The sequence below is a fragment of the Nanorana parkeri genome, unplaced genomic scaffold (genome assembly GCF_000935625.1).
Source record: "Nanorana parkeri isolate BGI_ZX_2015 unplaced genomic scaffold, ASM93562v1 scaffold544, whole genome shotgun sequence".
NCBI classification, from domain to species: domain Eukaryota; kingdom Metazoa; phylum Chordata; class Amphibia; order Anura; family Dicroglossidae; genus Nanorana; species Nanorana parkeri.
The window spans coordinates 331971-353151 of record NW_017306812.1 but is presented as its reverse complement, the minus strand read 5'-3'; the positions used below and the strand labels follow the sequence as shown (position 1 = coordinate 353151).

At 44.8% G+C, this 21181-nt stretch overlaps 1 protein-coding gene across 1 annotated transcript in view; it reads right to left on the bottom strand.

The window, feature by feature from the left end:
* CA10 (carbonic anhydrase 10) overlaps nt 1-21181 on the bottom strand; it is a 133968-nt gene that overhangs the window by 43591 nt on the left and 69196 nt on the right. The window contains exon 2 of the mRNA XM_018561784.1: nt 504-578. Coding sequence (XP_018417286.1) covers nt 504-578 — 75 coding nt within the window. The remainder of the gene's footprint in view (nt 1-503; nt 579-21181) is intronic.

Below are 21181 nucleotides of genomic sequence, written 5' to 3'. Positions count from 1 at the left end.
CAGAGAAAGGCAGCAGTAGAGCTGCTAGCAGTCTTATAGTAGGGATGAGCTCAGGTTCGGACGGAACCCAGTCCAAACCTGAGCTCTTCTGAACCTGGAAGTGCCCTTGGGGCCACCCGCCCAATCAGCTGCGGGTCAGGGCATTCTCCGCCCCCACAGATGAACATAAAGAAAGGGGCGGGATCTTTGAGCTGATGTTGCTGATCTTATATGGACACATATGAGGTTTTAACAGAGGAGACACTCTGGGATTTGTGGCCGCATTAGGCACACAGGGTTAATACCGGATTCATTCCAGTCTGTATCGGAAGTTCAGGGGGCGACAAATCTACCAACTACCAACAAAGTCAACTAAGCAAATGCTTCTTCCTGACTAACAATGATCCTGAGGTCTGACCTCGGCTCTTCCATACTGCAAACCTCACAGTTTAATTTTTCTTTCTTGGCCTCCCTAATGGGCCCCCCCCTCCCCAGGACCCCATAGCAGCTGCGCGGTTCCTTACCTGGAACAAAGCTCCCCTGAACGACCTCCTTATAGGCCCACCAGCCTTCATGGATTTTTGGTGAATTTTGTTGTGCTGAAAAATAAAAAAGAAAAGGACAATTTAAGTTTCTTTTTATAGCCATTCAGTAGCAACAGTACTGAAAATTAAAAAGGTGCCACAGACTCATAGGTGCTATTGTATAAATTGAGTGTCCACGTCAGCGCCTGCATTGACCATGATCCAGAAGAAGCCCGATGTCAGTGGAGGAGTGTTAAGGGGACTGGTGGTCTCAGGCGCCATTGCACTACTGGATTTGCAACCCTCCCCCCACCTGGAAATGGTGGTGGGGAAGGACCTAGAGGGGGAACTTAGGTGAGTAAATCTGTCTTCACAAGGCAAGGGCAAACAAAAGCCTAGTGGTATGGGGGCAGGCACGCCCCTAAGCGGGGTATCACCCGGAGCGGGTACCGGGTGACACCCCACCTTAACATCATCATGCTTGATCGTGATGCCATCACGCATGTGATGACGTCACGCGCTGTTACCTGTCGGTGGCCATCTTGGTGATGGACGCCAGCAGAGAGAGGAGGGGATGTTCACCCGGCAGGATAAGGTATGCCTCCTCTCTCATGCAACTGTCGGGCTCTCAGTCCATGACCGAGTGCCCAACTTTTCAGAGGGAGTGGCACCAAAATGATTGTTAGTCGGGTGCGGGCCGAACCCCCCTAGTGATGCCACGGGATGGGGGAAAAAGTACTTTTTGAGTGCAGTTGGGCTTTAAAAGCGAAGATTTCCTTTGCCACCCAGTAGACAGCGAAATATTCTTTCATTGGGTGTTTATTTGTTCATGTTTTTTACAAAGTAAACCCTAAGGCCTCATTCACACGAGACGCAGCCAGGACGTACAGCTCCGTGCCTTGTGCACGGCTGTATCAGGCAGCTCCTGGGAAGGACAGGTGCAGCGTGTGATAAGTACACAGCCCCCGTCCTTCTCTATGGGAGTACGCGGCTGTACACCGCCCTACGCTCACCCGCCCTCCACGTCTGTGTGGGTGTTCGTACTCGTACGCTGACAGGATAGATCCTATCTGTGTCCGAGCTGGGACACCTGCACCCGTACGGACCTGCACTTGGGGTCAGCGTAATGCGGCGTACGGCCACGTAGACCCATAGAGAAGGACAGGGGCTGAGTACTAATCACACGTAGCACCTGTCCTTCCCAGGAGCTGCCCTACGGCCGTGCACGCACCGCAGAGCTGTACGTGCCAACCGTTTCTCGTCTGAATGAGGCCTAAAGCTGAAATGAATGCACAATGAACTCATCACTCTGCTACTTCTCCTTTTACTGTCCAATCACAGGCTGGGGGCTGGACAAGACCTGGAAGTGCTACTTAACCGAGGCAGAAAAAAATAAGGTCTCCTGCCTTCCCACACATGGCTTCAGGACTGGATGGACAGAAATAGAAATCCTTTGGCAGGTAGTACATATATATATATATATATATATAAAATGTGTATGTGTTTTATCTTTGGAGTTCAGCTTTAAACATCGCACGATCAAAGACTATTGAAATGTAATGGAAAGAATATTATTTTAACTCGCAAATTGATTTTAATAAGGCAAATTAGAACGGCAAATGAAATTATAATAACAGCTTGATTACACTGATAGAAGCGAAAGGGAGATGAGTCACCGAAAACTCAGCTGGAGATTTGGAAAAATGTTATATCTTAGAAAAGCTGAAGACTTTTTTTCTTAACAGACACCGGAGCGTATTTAAAGCACCAAATCTTATTCCTCACCGAAGAGATTCCTTCTCATTTCCTGTTCCAGTTACCATCACAGGATGTAATAAGAAACCTTTCCCCTGAGGACAAAGACATCAACAAAAACACTTTTTTGGGGGCTATAAAATTTTTAAGATTTATACGCATTTGTACTTGGCTTTCATTTTTTTTTACTTGCCGTTTCATATGTTTATTTTTTCCATACATATTTTTAGATGCTACTTCTGTATGGTCATCTGAGTACCAGGAAATGTAATTAGCCATCGTGCTGAAAGGCGATGTACAGACGGTTATATATAGGCAATGGACACACTCCTGCCATGTCCCTAGATATATATAGGCAATGGACACACCCCTGCATTGTCCCTAGATATATATAGGCAATGGACACACCCCAGCCATGTCCATAGATATATATAGGCAATGGACACACCCCTGCCATGTCCCTAGATATATATAGGCAATGGACACACCCCTGCCATGCCCCTAGATATATATAGGCAATGAACACACCCCAGCCCCTCCCTCAGTTGTATAAAGGCAATGGGCACACCCCTGCCACGCCCCCAGTTATATATAGGCAATGGAAACACCCATGCCATGCCCCAGCTATATATAGGCAATGGACACAACACTGCCATGCTCCAAGTTATATATGGGCAATGGATACACCCTTGCCACACCCCCAGTTATATATAGGCAATGGATACACTCCTGCCATGTCCCTAGATATATATAGGCAATGGACACAGGTTGAGAAGGCCCAAGACAGGCTGTGACCTGCCGTCACATGGATATAATAAATCTATAATCTGATGTTTTTACTCTTGTGTAAGCACTTTGTGTCCGCCCAACCTGTGTTATATAAAGATATATATATAGCGTGTTTTTTTATTGTGTATTATTATTATTATTTATCAGGTTTATTATGATTATTGTTATTATTAGTAGTAGTATGATTATTCATATATTTTTAATGATCTATTTTTAATTATAATAATTATTATATGCTATGGATGGGGATATTGTTATTCCGTACTGCTGGTTGGTTGGGTTACTATTGCTCTTATGTGCTGCTAATGAAGTGGTTTTTTTTCTTCAATTACTGTTATAATGTTTTTTTGGTGGGCATATATAATAGTAATATTCTACTGCTACCGCTACTAAATTCTGCTGGTAAAATTCCTAACTATTATATTATGCTATTAGGGGGGCTACTATTTTGTGCGACTGACAGAGCTGATATCACTATTATTTATTGCTTGTTGTTGCTATTATAGTAATATCAACTATTATTACGTGCTTCCCGTGGGGCTTTTACTTTTATGTGCTTCTGGTGCAGCTATTATTGTAACTATAACTGGTGTTAAGGCTGCTATTATTATTGCTGTTATGTTCCGCTAGAAGGAATAATACAGATAATGTGTAGATCCAAAGGTCTGCTGCACATTCACCACTTCCCCTAAAAAGCGCACAAACATTTTAGCTTTCCCTGTATTTCACAGCAGCGTGCCACATGCTCAGCTTCTCGACCCTAGGGCATAGCTACAGACTGTCCTGAGTCTTTTAGGTTCTTCAGAACACCCCATACTGCTATACTGGCTACCATTACCTTGGGTGGATCAACATTTGGCTCCATCACATGGTCTGCAATGGATCCATCACATGGTTTGCAATGGCTAACTTCTGCACTGCCACTGCAAAAGCTCGCACTACTTCCGTATACATCCCGCTCACTGCACCGACCACCCAAGTCTCTGCCACTGCACTGAATACGCATTACCCTACTTGCTGCTACTCCAGTGAAGGGGCACATAACTTGAAGGGGGAAAACGTTTTGGAAAATCTTGGTGCTGGGGTAAGGTCACTTCAATCCTACTCCCCCCCAAAACACATCAAGCTGCAAATGTCACCCAATCAGCCGGTAAATAAAATTAGGCCATTAAGCCATCACATAGTCAGTCAGGTACTCTAACCACACATCTCACACATCCCTGCTCATGCTGTGGCTCCCTTAACAACGAGGCCAGGCATGGTGCATGCTGGTTCAGTTCTGTGATTCCTATAGGCATCACAGGGCAGTGTTAAGCTGGTAAGTGCTCTGTCAGGCAGAGGGGGAGGCAGGAGCGACCCAATATAGGTTCAAAATGGCACCCACAAGAGCACCCAGTCTAACCTTCAACTTTCCGTGAGACCCCAGTTGGTGAGTGGAGGGAGGGAGAGGCATTTCTGCACTTGCCATTATTGTTTTGAGACGAACATCCTCACTCTTCGTCACTGCATTGATGTGCACTCACTACCACTCACTGACTGCCACTGAACCAATGCACTATTCTGCATGCAACAATATGCACTTGCTTACTCACCACTACTGCACCCACTAATGCCCCGGCATGCATTTCCTCACTTGCCACCAAATACACACACTTTGCCACTGTCTGCCACTGTCTGCATTCATCTCATTCAATGAATGTTAGTAGCTGTATACTGACAGTGCGAGATCTAAGGCACTTGCTGCCTCTGACTGCTGCTGTAATGGGATTTGAGAATTGGTGATATCATTATTGTGCTGTTCAATGTTCTCCTTGCTGGAGGCTCTGACATCAGAAAGCAAAGCCCTGCCTCTACCAAGATGGTCACTTCCACACAGAGACACAGTGCGGAACAAGGCATGGTAAGTCAGTAATGGAGGGAAAGATTCACCCTCTGTATGTATCCTGGTGAATAATTGTCACCGGGACAGAAAGTGATAGAAAATCGAAAATGTTATAGTTGTTGCCAGAGCAGGAAGTGAAGGGAAATCTTTTTTATGGTCTTCTACAGTCTATAGAATGTGTATTGAGGAGCACCTACTACAGATGACGCTATCAGGAAAGAAGAACATCTAAGAAGGAAAGAGGGACATCTGAGGAGGAAATAGGGGCATCTGAGGAGGAAAGAGGAACATCTAAGGAGGAAAAAGGAACATCTAAGGAGGAAAGAGGAACATCTAAGGAGGAAAGAGGGACATCTGAGGAGGAAATAGGGACATCTGAGGAGGAAATAGGGACATCTGAGGAGGAAAGAGGAACATCTGAGGAGGAAATAGGGGCATCTGAGGAGGAAAAAGGCACATATGAGGAGGAAAGAAAAACTTCTAAGGAGGAAAGAGGAACATCTGAGGACGAAATAGGCACATCTGAGGAGGAAAGAGGAACATCTAAGGAGGAAATAGGGACATCTGAGGAGGAGAGAGGAACATCTAAAGAGGAACGTGGGACATCTGAGAAGGAAAGGGGGACATTTGAGGAGGAATGAAGAACATTTGGGTGGTAAGAGGGACATCTGTGGAGGAAAGTGGAACATCTGAGAAGGAAAAAGGGACATCTGAGGAGGAAAGAGGAATATCTAAGGAGCAAAGAGGAACATCTGAGGAGGAAAGAGGCACATCTGAGGAGCAAACAGTGACATCTGAGGAGGAAAGAGAAACATCTAAAGGAGGAACGTGGGACATCTGAGAAGGAAAGGGTGACATTTGAGGAGGAACGAAGAAAATCTGTGGAGGAAAGAGGAACATCTGAGGGACAAAGAGGGATATCTGAGGAGGAAAAAGAGAAATCTGAGGAGGAATGGGGGATGTAAGGATTTGGCCCCTCAAAATGTCGATGATATGGTTGATCGTTTGTTGAGCGATTTGTTTATCATGATTAAAGAGGTAGCAGCCATGGATCAGAACCAGTTCCACATACACTATACATTCTCCAGGGATCTGTGTCCTTGAAGGACAACACACTCCACTTAATATATCCTTTAGAACCAATTCCCACTTCTAATGGTCCAGTGCTATCATGTACAAACACTGTTTAGTCTCTAATATAGGAAGCGAAGTAAAAATCTCAATAGTGGGGACACAGTGGAAAATAAATTGACGGATCCTAACCATTCTCTTCTCCAGAAGTAAGCAACCTTGACTCTCCAGCTGTGATGAAACTACAAGTCCCATGAGGCATTCCAAGACTCTGACAGCCACTGCCATGACTCCTAGAGGCAGAGGCATGGTGGGATTTGTAAATTCACCATAATTGGAGTTGCAAGGTTGCCTACCTCTGCTCTACTCCAGGGTTGGACAAATCCCATGATCCAGGTAGCTAATGCTCCTTAACAATTACAGCCAGCGCCTAACTTTTGAGGTTTTCTCTAGTTGTTTTGCAATGGAGCTGGCTCCTGCTGTATCCTGCTTCGTCCATATCATTTTTTCCACCCCTGCTCCACTCTGTCCAAAAAATCTTGGCAAGAGATAGACTTTAATTCAGCGTAATTGCAATAAATGGAACTGGCTGTCATGTCTACATCCCGTTCCTATTTCTATTATTATTATGCTTTTAAGATGATTATTAAGTATTTGTATAAAAAGCTTTTAACCTGCTCTTATGAGTCATTTCAAACTGTGAAACAACTGGTCAACATTGTTTAATCGTAAACTTAATCTTGTTCAAATTGTTTTCATGTAGTGTTCAGTCATTAGAGCCGCTCAGATAAAGAACAACATCAGCTGTAAATTATAGATGTCCCGACGGCCCAGACAATGGAATTCCTCCGAGCCACCTACATAAGCAAATCAAAATTAATCTGCCCAAGCTTAGTTTTAAATCACAACAGATGTGCCAGATTGTGCAACTGTTTCCCATTTCCTTGATCCCCTGCTTTAGTTTTTTTTTTTTTTTCTCCCCTCTTACATTTTCTAAAGAGAGATGGAGGCTTATATAGCAATCCGAGAAATAAATGCAAATGAAGATAAGCCAAAAAGTGTGCTGAGGCATACAGAGCGATGGCAGGTCAGTACGGCGTGCTGGGAACAATGCATCCCCTTTTTTTTTTTAAATTTGAGTTCCTTGAAGCTTAACTCTCGGGATAAAGAAATATTGTTAAATATAATAAATAAATAAATACAAAATAAATATATATATTATAAAAAAACAAGAGCAATGTGTATTATTGAACCTTGGAGTGCTTTGTCTATTTCCTCCAAATCTGTGTGACACTTGGAGCTTCCTGTTATAAAGACTGGTCACTGCTACTCTCTCTCCTTGTGCAAGGTGATTAGTCTTGTCTCCGCATCCCTCCTTTAATAAAGACTGGTCACTGCTGCTCTCTCTCCTTGTGCAGGGTGACTGGTCTTGTCTCTGCCCCCCTCCTATAATAAAGACTGGTCACTGCTGCTCTCTCTCCTTTTGCAGGTTGACTGGTCCTTTCTCTGCCCATCCTGTAATAAAGACCGGTCACTGCTGCTCTCTCTCCATGTACAAGGTGACTGGTCTTGTCTCCGCACCCTCCTGTAATAAAGACCGCTCTCTGCTGCGCTCTCACCATGTGCAGGATGACTGGTCTTGTTTCTGCCCCCTCCCGTGACTTTCTGCAGGCAACCCGTAGTGAGTGGTGCTTGCTGGGCCCCTCCCACAGCTCTGCTCTCTGCACAGGCTATGTACAGCAAAGTGATGATGTCTTTGCTTCTGTTACAAGCTAATATCTGGGTTTGCACATAAAGTGGACTTATATTTAGATTGTGACATGACATGTATTTTATTCATGCCAATATATAAAGTTACTGAAAGGTCCATATTTGCAATGCAAAGCTTTATGAGTGCGTAGTAGTATAATTATATCCATCCCTTAATATGACTAATATGGTATTTCCTGTTTTCCTAACAGGGAACCAGTAAAGTCTATGCCAGGATGACACAAGGCACAGGAAGGCAAGACGCTCCCTTCCTCCCCCTTCTCCAAGACAGTAGATGGACAGCTGATGGAGACTATGCTCTCCCTTGTGATCTTGTACTGGACAGGAAGTTCAGAGAAGCCGAGCTGAGAGAGATAGAGCCAACTGTTTAGAAAAATGATGACTGGCAGGGGCGTAACTATAATATCACAGGGCCCCATAGCAACATTTTGTATAGGGCTCTGTGATCTCTAGTTACGCCCCTTGCTGAGAGTGACCCTGCAGAGCCCACCATTGACCCTCTATGGTGGGCTCTGCAGGGTCTCAGGTGGGCTGGTCACACCCTTGCACACCTCTTACCTGTTACCCCCGATCCGCTGTCAGCCTTCTCCACGTCCGGACACAGCCTCCTCTCGGTCGCTGACAGTCCCCGCCTCCTCCTCCGCCGTCGGGCCTGGCCTCTTCATCCTCCTCCACCGTTGCTGGGCCCCACCTCCTCCTCCACTCTTGACGCCAGGCCCTGTCCTCCTCCTCTGCAGCTGCTGGCTGTCACTGACTCAGCAGCGGCTGTGAGGAGGAACGCGCTGCTGCACAGATCACTGACAGGTTGTCAGTGATCTGGACAGTGGCGCATTCCTTCTCACAGCCGCCATGCCCGCACAGCATCAGGGGGAGCCCTTTGTTCCTCGTCCTGGCCAGGCCCCCCTGTGCCCCGGGCCCCATAGCGGCCGCCTAGGTCACTATGGCAATAGTTCTGCCACTGTTGTAAGTGTTTGGGCAAAAAAATAAACACTTTCCTGGGCAATGTATATTTGTTCGATCCGGATTCATTATTCAAAAACTTTTAGAGTAAACTAACCAGTTCCCCATTGAGGGCCAAGACAAACAAGTTGATTTGCCCAGAGGATTGGTCAGATTCTGAAGACACCTGGTCTTGGATGAATCTCAGTTGGGATTGATCGATCCACTCATCTTTAATTGTAACAGTTCTGCTACTTCCTACAAATGACTAAAACAAAGGAACAAAAAAATAATTAAAAAATGTTCTTCAAAAAAGTGTTCCCTCTCTATTCCTGTTGGTGAGGTGCTCTCCGCACACCTTACAGCAATCCCGGCCAATAAGAACAATGGTGCTCGTAGTAACGACCACGGATGGCACCGTGCAAAATACAAGATAAAGACGACAGGTCACCAGCACTCATATAATTGAAATAGATATGTCCTTTTTATTGGACAATCGTGTCACGACAATCAACAAAGCCGACGTTTCGGGACCGCCCAGGGTCCCTTCTTCAAGGCAGAAAGATCACATCTTTCTGCCTTGAAGAAGGGACCCTGGGCGGTCCCGAAAAGATCACATCTTTCTGCCTTGAAGAAGGGACCCTGGGCGGTCCCGAAACGTCGGCTTTGTTGATTGTCGTGACACGATTGTCCAATAAAAAGGACATATCTATTTCAATTATCTGAGTGCTGGTGACCTGTCGTCTTAAACCCTCTCTATTCCTGTCTTGACTCTCAATATGATATAAATTGGATTTCCTAGGACTGGCTGACCCAGAAGAATGCATTAGCACTGAAAGATTTGTCGCTGCTTCTTTCTACAAATGAAGTTGTGAAATACCTGCTCACGCTGATACAAAGGAAGACACAAACATATAAAAGACAAGAATACATTAAAAAAAGAAAAAAAATAGCTCAACAATAAAGTGAGACATTTGTAGCCCACGAGGAGGTAATTTACAACTAATAGGATTATATGGAATTAATAACACATTAATTAATAACACAATATATCAATCTTCCCCTGGCCATACGTTCAAATGGAATTTCTGCCACTAGATGGAGCCAAGGAGCATAGGAATTCCCTATGCTTCTCAGCTGCAGGGTGCCGGGATAAATTAACTGCAACCTGCACATGTGCAGTGTAAATATAAAACCAGCCCCTGTAATATCAATTGCTATTATTACGGCCAGTAATAAAATACAGAAAAAAAGCAGCCGAATATCTTTTTATAATTGTTTTTAATCATATCAGATTTAATCAGATTGATCAGACAGATGACTCTCTTACTGTTCCCCTTGGGGGAGAGCTGTGGGCAGAAATGTACAGCAATGCCTCTGCCAGTGTCTAAATGGTCTGAGGACTACAACTCCCATTAGCTGAGGACTACAACTCCCATCCCTCCTATTGCTGTAGGCGGAGGGGCAATTGATGCCCCTTGTCACTCCCTGTCTACAGCTGTCATTCACCCAGGGAGGAGTGGTGGGACAAGGTGTGATGTGACTGGTGGGCAGGACCAGCCTGTTCTTTCTGGTTAGCAGAGAAGGGATTTGTGTCATCACAAAGCTAATGGAGGCATGCAATCGCCTTCAGATAAGGGTGATAACACTATCTAAAATTCAACAGCAAACATACTGTGTTGTCACCCTGAGAGAGGAAAAGGCCATGATACAGTAGAGGTGGCAGGTTTACCACATACTTTTTACATAACATATGGGGAATCAGTAAAGCCAAAGCGCTTTCTACATCAAGCTATTCTCAACCTTTTTACCCCAAAGGAAAATGGTTACAGTCAGTGAGTGAGTTAGTGTTAAGAATGTCGCTAATATTGGTCATTAGTAGGAACAATGCCCCTTACATTGGTGGTCAGTGGGATGAATACTCCTTACATTTGTGGTCAGTGTGAGGAATGTCCCTTACATTGGTGGTTGGTGGTAAGAATGCTCCTTACATTGGTGGTCAGTGGGAAGAATGCCCCTTACATTGGTGGTCAGTGGGAAGAATGCTCCTTACATTGGTGGTCATCGGGAAGAATGCTCCTTACATTGGTGGTCAGTGGGAAGAATGTTCCTTACACTGGTGGTCAGTGGGAAGCATGCTCCCTACATTGGTGATCAGTGGAAAGAATGCTCTCTATATTGGTGGTCAGTGGGAAGAATGCCCCTTACATTGGTGGTCAGTGGGAAGAATGCCCCTTACATTGGTGATCAGTGGGAAGAATGCCCCTTACATTGGTGATCAGTGTAAGGAATGCCCCTACATTGGTGGCCAGTGGAAAGAATGCCCTTACATTGGTTGTCATTGGGAAGAATGCTCCTTAAATTGGTGGTCAGGGGTAAAGAATGCTCCTTACACTGGTGTTAAGTAGGAAACATGCCCCTTACATTGGTGGTCAAAATGCCATCCTTACAGACAGCTTAACTGATCACAGGTGTCATGCAGCTGGCTCTGACATATGGTGTTGACCCTGGTACTATGCAAGGACCAACAGATGGGAGGTCAACCAGCCACAGCTCAAGGAACCCCTGACAACCTCTGGAGGAACACTAGGGATCCACGGACCCCAGGTTATGAATGGCTGTTCTACATATTTGGCCTGGGCAAACTCTTTGTAGTGAACCTGCTGCTTTGCCAAGTATATCACATTCTCAAACAATTCATCCCTACTCAGCTACCTCCTCATGTATTGTAAGCCCTCAGGGGCAGGGCCCTTCTTACCATCTTGTCTTGAATTGTATTGTGATTGTAATGTCTTCCTTATATAGTAAAGCGCTGCACAAACTGTTGGCGCTATATAAATCCTGTATAATAATAATAATAATAAACAAAGCACACTTTCACTTTAAAGCATTGCATACTGAAAATGTATTCTTGGGAAAAATAAACAATAAAAAAAACACCAGAAACTACCTGTAGACACATAATTCTTGTTTATTTTTCTATGAATATATTCTCGCAAGTAACTTAAACTTGACAATTATTTACAGCAGATGAACATTTCAAACGTTACATCCTTGACAGTTGTTTACCGTAAACAATTCCCGAAAAGATCACATCTTTCTGCCTTGAAGAAGGGACCCTGGGCGGTCCCGAAACGTCGGCTTTGTTGATTGTCGTGACACGATTGTCCAATAAAAAGGACATATCTATTTCAATTATCTGAGTGCTGGTGACCTGTCGTCTTAAACCCTCTCTATTCCTGTCTTGACTCTCAATATGATATAAATTGGATTTCCTAGGACTGGCTGACCCAGAAGAATGCATTAGCACTGAAAGATTTGTCGCTGCTTCTTTCTACAAATGAAGTTGTGAAATACCTGCTCACGCTGATACAAAGGAAGACACAAACATATAAAAGACAAGAATACATTAAAAAAAGAAAAAAAATAGCTCAACAATAAAGTGAGACATTTGTAGCCCACGAGGAGGTAATTTACAACTAATAGGATTATATGGAATTAATAACACATTAATTAATAACACAATATATCAATCTTCCCCTGGCCATACGTTCAAATGGAATTTCTGCCACTAGATGGAGCCAAGGAGCATAGGAATTCCCTATGCTTCTCAGCTGCAGGGTGCCGGGATAAATTAACTGCAACCTGCACATGTGCAGTGTAAATATAAAACCAGCCCCTGTAATATCAATTGCTATTATTACGGCCAGTAATAAAATACAGAAAAAAAGCAGCCGAATATCTTTTTATAATTGTTTTTAATCATATCAGATTTAATCAGATTGATCAGACAGATGACTCTCTTACTGTTCCCCTTGGGGGAGAGCTGTGGGCAGAAATGTACAGCAATGCCTCTGCCAGTGTCTAAATGGTCTGAGGACTACAACTCCCATTAGCTGAGGACTACAACTCCCATCCCTCCTATTGCTGTAGGCGGAGGGGCAATTGATGCCCCTTGTCACTCCCTGTCTACAGCTGTCATTCACCCAGGGAGGAGTGGTGGGACAAGGTGTGATGTGACTGGTGGGCAGGACCAGCCTGTTCTTTCTGGTTAGCAGAGAAGGGATTTGTGTCATCACAAAGCTAATGGAGGCATGCAATCGCCTTCAGATAAGGGTGATAACACTATCTAAAATTCAACAGCAAACATACTGTGTTGTCACCCTGAGAGAGGAAAAGGCCATGATACAGTAGAGGTGGCAGGTTTACCACATACTTTTTACATAACATATGGGGAATCAGTAAAGCCAAAGCGCTTTCTACATCAAGCTATTCTCAACCTTTTTACCCCAAAGGAAAATGGTTACAGTCAGTGAGTGAGTTAGTGTTAAGAATGTCGCTAATATTGGTCATTAGTAGGAACAATGCCCCTTACATTGGTGGTCAGTGGGATGAATACTCCTTACATTTGTGGTCAGTGTGAGGAATGTCCCTTACATTGGTGGTTGGTGGTAAGAATGCTCCTTACATTGGTGGTCAGTGGGAAGAATGCCCCTTACATTGGTGGTCAGTGGGAAGAATGCTCCTTACATTGGTGGTCATCGGGAAGAATGCTCCTTACATTGGTGGTCAGTGGGAAGAATGTTCCTTACACTGGTGGTCAGTGGGAAGCATGCTCCCTACATTGGTGATCAGTGGAAAGAATGCTCTCTATATTGGTGGTCAGTGGGAAGAATGCCCCTTACATTGGTGGTCAGTGGGAAGAATGCCCCTTACATTGGTGGTCAGTGGGAAGAATGCCCCTTACATTGGTGATCAGTGGGAAGAATGCCCCTTACATTGGTGATCAGTGTAAGGAATGCCCCTACATTGGTGGCCAGTGGAAAGAATGCCCTTACATTGGTTGTCATTGGGAAGAATGCTCCTTAAATTGGTGGTCAGGGGTAAAGAATGCTCCTTACACTGGTGTTAAGTAGGAAACATGCCCCTTACATTGGTGGTCAAAATGCCATCCTTACAGACAGCTTAACTGATCACAGGTGTCATGCAGCTGGCTCTGACATATGGTGTTGACCCTGGTACTATGCAAGGACCAACAGATGGGAGGTCAACCAGCCACAGCTCAAGGAACCCCTGACAACCTCTGGAGGAACACTAGGGATCCACGGACCCCAGGTTATGAATGGCTGTTCTACATATTTGGCCTGGGCAAACTCTTTGTAGTGAACCTGCTGCTTTGCCAAGTATATCACATTCTCAAACAATTCATCCCTACTCAGCTACCTCCTCATGTATTGTAAGCCCTCAGGGGCAGGGCCCTTCTTACCATCTTGTCTTGAATTGTATTGTGATTGTAATGTCTTCCTTATATAGTAAAGCGCTGCACAAACTGTTGGCGCTATATAAATCCTGTATAATAATAATAATAATAAACAAAGCACACTTTCACTTTAAAGCATTGCATACTGAAAATGTATTCTTGGGAAAAATAAACAATAAAAAAAACACCAGAAACTACCTGTAGACACATAATTCTTGTTTATTTTTCTATGAATATATTCTCGCAAGTAACTTAAACTTGACAATTATTTACAGCAGATGAACATTTCAAACGTTACATCCTTGACAGTTGTTTACCGTAAACAACTTTTTTTTTTCATTTTGAAGACGCAGCCATATCAGTCACTGACATGAAAGAAAAAGTTTAAAGAAACTTCTAACGTGTGACAGGCTGGAGCCATTTGCGCAATGTATTTTTTACATTCATTCAAGCGGTGATTTCTCAGAAGAAAACAGATGACAGTCATCCTGAGTCAACTGATATCTCTAAGAACTCAGAAGGAAAACACAGAACTATTGTGACAGATGCTGTAAAAAGGTTGCCATGGTCACACCGCTCAGATCTGTCAAACAGAGAGTTTTAGGGGCAATGATGGGATTGGGATCACCTAGTTGGAGTCCAACTGATGAAGCAGCATCACAGCCAAAGCAAGACCAAGATCACAACTGGGGGAGTTGTAGACTAGTCTGGGTAGAGATCTATGTGTATCCCAAGCATGTTCAAATTCATTTAGGGGTCTATATAATATTTTAGGGATGCACCGATGCCGATACTAGTATTGGTATTGGTTCCAATATCGAGTATTTGGGCAAGTACTTGTACTTGCCCAAATAATCCTATACTTAACTCCGATACCGGAACTTCCGGTCAGAGGGAGAGCTACCCCTGACTGGCAGTGCCGAGAGAGCATGGAACTGGCTTCCTTTCCAATCAGGAAGCCAGGTGGTGGGCTAGGAAGCCAGGCTGCCTAGCAACAAGTAAGCCGGCTCCCTAGTCAATCAGGAAGCTGGTCATGACGTGCCACCCAGCTTCCTGATTGGCTAGGAAGCAAGCTTCACTTGTTGCTAGGTAGCCTGGCTTCCTGACCAATCAGGAATCCTGGCGGCACATCATGACCCGCCGCCTGGCTTCCTGATTGGTCAGGAAGCCAGGCGGCCTCGGGAAGTGAAGCCGCTGTTCCTTTCGATAGGACAATCAGGAAGCCAGGAGGTGGGTCATGATCTGCTGCCCACGGCACTGGTATTCGGAATGAGCAAGTACCGAGAAAAAAAATATCGGTACTCATACTCGATACCGAAAAAGCGGTATTGGTGCATCCCTATAGTATTTCCTTAAATTTCTTTGGGTAAGGGAAGGAAGGTTTTACACCCATAGCTGACAGGGCTGAAAGCCCTGTCAGCTATGGGTCTTTGGCCAACAGATGGCCAACTGAAGTTCGGCTTTAATCACCTGTTCCTAATAGGAAATTAATTCAGTTTATTTAATCTTTCCCCATAGCTAAAGTCCTCTTATTAATCCAGTTGCCGTTTTCTTTCCTCCTTCCTCAACAACATCCCATTTCCAACTGTCTCTGCAGGGGGCAGCAAACTCTGGCCCTCCAGCTGTAGGCATTGCAAGACCCTGACAGCCACAGGCATAACTTCCAGAGGCATGATGAGACTTTTTGAGACCAGAATTAGCCTACCCCTGTCTTTGGGGATCAGGAAGGAATTTGTTTTCCCTGCTGGAGCAAATTAGACCAAGCTTTAAGAGGCATTTTTCCCCTCTGGATCAACTGTGAATATATGGTTTGGTATATGGAGGTTTTCAATGTATTTATTCATTATATTGGTTGAACTAGATAAACTTGTGTTTTTCTCACCCCAACTATGATATGACTTGGGGTGGAAAATATTGTCACAGTCGGCCTACCCCTGCTTTACAGCATATACCTCTTAAACAGTAAAAGGAACGGGTGCACTTTAAGGAAACTCAAACAACACTATAAGGTTACAGCACTACATCATTTGCTTCCACATAATATCTTTGAGCCATGTCCTTTCTTTCTAATGTTGTGCTTTTAAAGTAATGATCAGTCTCAGATAACATCTTGTGTTCTTAAGTGGATGCTATATGTGACCATTAGTGTTGAGCCAGCAGATGTAAAATGGGTCACTGAGATTCTATACCCTGACCAGCCATGCAGTAGTGCTTTGCCACTCTCCGCTGTGTCGTTAAGCCGGACGTTCGCTGTATGAAGGGTGGTAAAACAATATGAACCGTATAAAAAATAATTGCGTACAAGAACAGAAAACAGCAATTAACCACTCAGATTACATTATATCCCGTCTCCTCCAAGAGGATGATTGCGCCTAATTATATTCATTCTATGTAGAATCATCTCTGCAAAACGGCATAAGGATATTCATTTCAAGGCATTGATCAGTTAAACAATTTTATAGCCTGTCAACAACATTTTCTCAATTACATCCTCTTGGACGGCTTATTATAAAGTAGCAAGTGTTGAAAGGAAAGTCTGTTAAAGATAAGGCAGGGCCAGACAAATCCCAGAAGTCAGGTAGCCAATGCAACATAAAAATTACAGCTAGTGTCCAACTTCTGAGCTTTTCTCTAATTGTCAATGGATTTTTTTTATGGTCCACCCAGTCTCCCTACCTTACGAGAACTGGAGTAGATCCTCAGCCTGTGCTCCAGTGTGGGCTGCTGTGCTATGATGGAGCTCCATCCATACGTGCATTGCTTATACAGCTCCCTTGCGCACCCTGTAGAGATGCCGGGAGCCAGAATGTGACCTCACTTCAGTCCGGGCACCTCTACAGTCCACAATAGAAGTCACCAGCACTTGATGATGCGTGAAAAAAGTATGAGCACTTTTATTAGATTGTCACATGCGTCAAACAGCCAATGTTTCAGGGACACGCAGGGTCCCTTCTTCTGGGCCACATAGTGACCTCTACAGGACACGTGAGGGAGCTGCAAGCAATGCACGTATGGATGTAGCTCCCTCGCGGCCATACCCCCAGCCCACCCCACCTCAAGCTGACACTCGGTAACAGGAAGTATATTTTGAATGACTGCTTGGTGCGAGAACTGACAGTGCTGCGCTAGGGGGAGGCAGAGGAGCCTCTCACCTAGAAAAGTGGAAGACACGCAACGACCCACTAAACACAGGGTCGAGACCCACTTTTGGGTCACGACACACCAGTTGAGAACCAAGGCCTTAAACGATGCCTCTTGATCCAATCATCTTCTTCCTTCCACTTGTATTCAGCAATCCCCCCAGTGCTGGTGCCGGTCTCTGATCCAGCGCTGACTGCTGTCTCTTCTGTGTCCCATGATCAGGGCACTCGCCTCAGGCGCAGCTGAGAGGGGGCGCATCCAGAGCCGGATTGGCTGCGCCCCCTCGCCCCTGTTGGCCGCCTGCGGCCCCTGTTGCTCTTCCCCGCCTGTATGGGCAGAGGCAGCAGGGATCCGATGAGAAATGGAGCGCTGCAGCTGGCAGGGGGAGGGGTCGGAGGAGGAATCTGTCATCCAAGATGGCCGAGTGGTGAGGAGAGAGGGAGCCACTCGGTCAGCATCTGACAGCTGGCGGCTCTCTCTCACCTCACCGCTTGGCCATCCTGAAGTGACCGCGCTCCCTCCTCCACCTCCCCTGCCGGCTTCAGTGTTCCCTCCTCCAAATTTGTATGCTATTTTGGATTTGGCCACCATCCTGGAGGCAGAGCACATGATGCCACGCATGTGTGGCGTCAGGTAACATCACACGTCTGTTGGGGGGCACAGTTTTCAGTTTTTGCCACGGGTGCAAAGGGAGCTAGCTAATGCTCTGGCCATGATGTCTGTCTGATGTGCATGCTCCTGTGCATTGACTTACACTGAGTCTTCTCTTCTCCCCGCGAAGATCTGTACTGTGCATGGGCCCGCCCACATCATCTTGCTTGGCCGCTTGAAAAGCTTAAGATCTTCGGACGGGAGCGAGCGGCGGTGACAGAGGTAAATAAATACCTTTTTGTTAACTTTTTAATTTGTTTTAATTGTTTTTGCATATATCTACTGCTTGATAGCAATAGATAAATGCACCCCCCCCCCCAAAAAAAACAAGCGTTTAATTATATTTTAACTATTAACAAAAATGTTTGTGTATCACTCAGCTGTAGAACCTCAAATCACCTCTGAATTGGTGCTGACACTGTCCTTCCTTTACAGCACGTGCAGGGACCATGGGGAACAAAAGTAGCCACCCTCCAGAAGGAAGGACAGTGTCAGCACCAATTCAGAGATGATTTGAGGATTTACAGCCGAGTGATACACAAATAAGATACATTTTTATTAATATTTAAGAGACTTGAATAAATTTTCAAGATTTAACTCCTGAGTTTGGTGTCACTTTTATTTGTCCACCATTGAGGTAAGTCCACATTTGATGAACCTTTACAATTGTAACAGCACTTGACTGTTTTAGCAAAGCTTCCTCTTGCAGGGCTTATCTCAACACCATCAATTAGGATGGCACTGCCAAAAGGGTGCAATGCCATCTTCTAAAGCTCAATTCCTCAGTTGCGCGTATCAAATTATCAGATTGTAAAATATAATTTGAATCTGGAAATCTCCAGTTTTAGATTATAAAGATGGCCACACATATGAGTTTTTTGTCATTTTTCTTCTCAAGATTCATTTCCAAGAGATCCAACAGTGAGTCTTAATTGGTTGCTCATATTACGCATTCAAAATGGCAAAGTGCCTTAGCCTATATGCGATTGCAATATCGAAAAAGGATGGATCACAGCTATGCACTTGTGGCCAGCTCAAGATGAAATAACTGTGAATTAATTAGTTTTCAACAAGTCAAGATTCTGAGATAAAGGGGTTGATTTACTAAAGCACTATCTACTCATGGTCAGATTTCTTTCCTCCATCCAAAAACAGCATGAGTTAGAATTCTGAGCCAGAAAAAAGTCAGATATTTAAGAAAACAATCAGAATTCAGAGATAAATAAGTCAGAATTTAGTTTTTTAATCATTTAGAATGATCAGTTATCTTTGAATTTTGAATCTTAAAAGTAAAAAAAAATGGTATCTCTAGATTTTAAATGTTAAATGTGAGTGTAATTTATTTTTACCTGGCCCCAGACCTCATCCATATCATTCCCAACAGTATACAAACAGGGCCAGATTTACCATTAGGAAGAGTCAGCACGTGCCTACAGGCGCCCTCAATAGAGAGGCGCAGTGCAGGTCCCTACTCTGCCTAGCTCGCGGCGTTGTGTCAAGATACAACACCGGCAATAGTAAGGGCGGTGCATTCTACGCAAAATGCACCCTCCTGCTCTAAGACCAGCGGCGCCTACAGTAACCGCGGACTTCCACAAACGCAGGGGAAGGACCGGGCTCTGTGCAAAGCTGCCCTATAAAATGGATGCAGACAGGTGTTTACATGATGCTGGGGTCCTTCTCTGCATATGTGAAAGCTGGCGGCCCTGTAGCAAGTAAGGGCGTCGGCTCAGGCTAAACAGATTTCCAATTTTGCCTACAGGTGCCTAAAAACTGAAATTGTTTACCTTGTTTTTTAACATTTAGATTTTGTTAAAATCACATTCTTATGTGAAGATTAGCATTGCAAAAAAACGATCATGATATAATCACGATGTAGCCTGTAATGTATGGCCGCTAGTGAGTGTGGCAGAGCTGTTACCATCTAGAGTTAAACCGCAAGTCAGGATTAAAGTGATGAAACACGGGATGAAGAGACTCACTTCGGAAGATAAATAGGCTGCAATGCGAGATACACGCTATTGATACCAAGGTAATGTATGTGACTGCATCTGTCAAAGGCAGATGTGACAGCCCGAGATTAGGCGAATAGACCTCACATTTAAACAGGGTCGTTTGTGAAAAATGCCACGTGGAGGACAAAAAGATTATTCTGCAGAAGTCGGTACAACACTATAGGAATGATATTTCAAGGGTTGCGAATGTATTTTATAACACGGGAATGCATAAAAACAAACTGCTTTTTTGTTTTGTAAAAAATAATAAAGATAAAATTACCCTAAATATTAATCCGCACTAACCAACACTAAAAACAAATGACAATTTACATTAAAAAAAATATCTAAAGTCGAAAATATTTGTTTACATTTTGGATGGAGTCTGGAAGGGTTAGACACCCCATCAGGTTCTTACTGCTGTCTGTACCCCCAATGGGGAAATATAAACTCTCTTTTTTATTTTTCGGTATGCTGTGTGAATGGGAACACAGGACAAGCATATGTAGCCCCCATCACCTTCTGTGAGGTGGCTACTAGACATTTGGTGATAGCCAGGGCCGTAGTCAGAGCTTGGTTTTATTTAAGTGGCATTTATCTGGTTAATTTCAGGTGTTTGGCATTGACTGTACCCCCCTGGGTGGAGTGTGACTCTGCTGTATTGTGGGACAGTCAATGAGAGGCACTGTGAGTGTATGTACAGGACAGCAGCCAATCACTGGGTTTCTCTCAACCAGTGGTGCATGCTGGGGTAGGGTACATATACTGGAGGGATATGCCATGTGCTTAGACTAGTTGAGACCAGCCATGGATTAGGGCTGAGTGCTGTTCAGCCACCCCCTGGGCAGTGGCGTCACTGAGAGCCCGACAGTTTCAGGAGAGAGGAGGGGACCCAGCCGCATACCTCATAACAAAAGATGGCCGCCGGCATGCGTCAATTAGATGACGTGTGCACGATGATGTCACTGCGGCTGTCGCCAGGTCCCCGCTCTGGGTGACACCCGGCCTCGGGACGTCCCTGCCCCTGGGCTAGGCCTGAGGCTTGGGGGTGGGCATAGGCTGGCGTGTGGGAGGAGTTCCCTGGGGCCCCCAGAATGGAGGAGGCCTGTGTCGTTGCCAGAGGAGGAAAACCAGGAAGATGGATGGCTACTGAAAATACTCAGAATCTAGAGGACTTCAGGAGTATAGCTGGTGTCTCCCCTGCTGAGGATCTGTGCTCAACTCCTGCTCATCTGATACTTCAATTGTTATTGTTATTTGTTATACTCCAAGTGGATCTACACTGCGATGCCATTAAAAGTCTGGTGAGTCTGGAGTCTATGTCTGTACCCCCCCGCAGTGGCGTCACAAGGGGGGTGCGGAGAGTGCGGCCCGCACCCGGGTGCCACCATTGGAGGGGTGACACCAAAATGACTCACAGTCATTT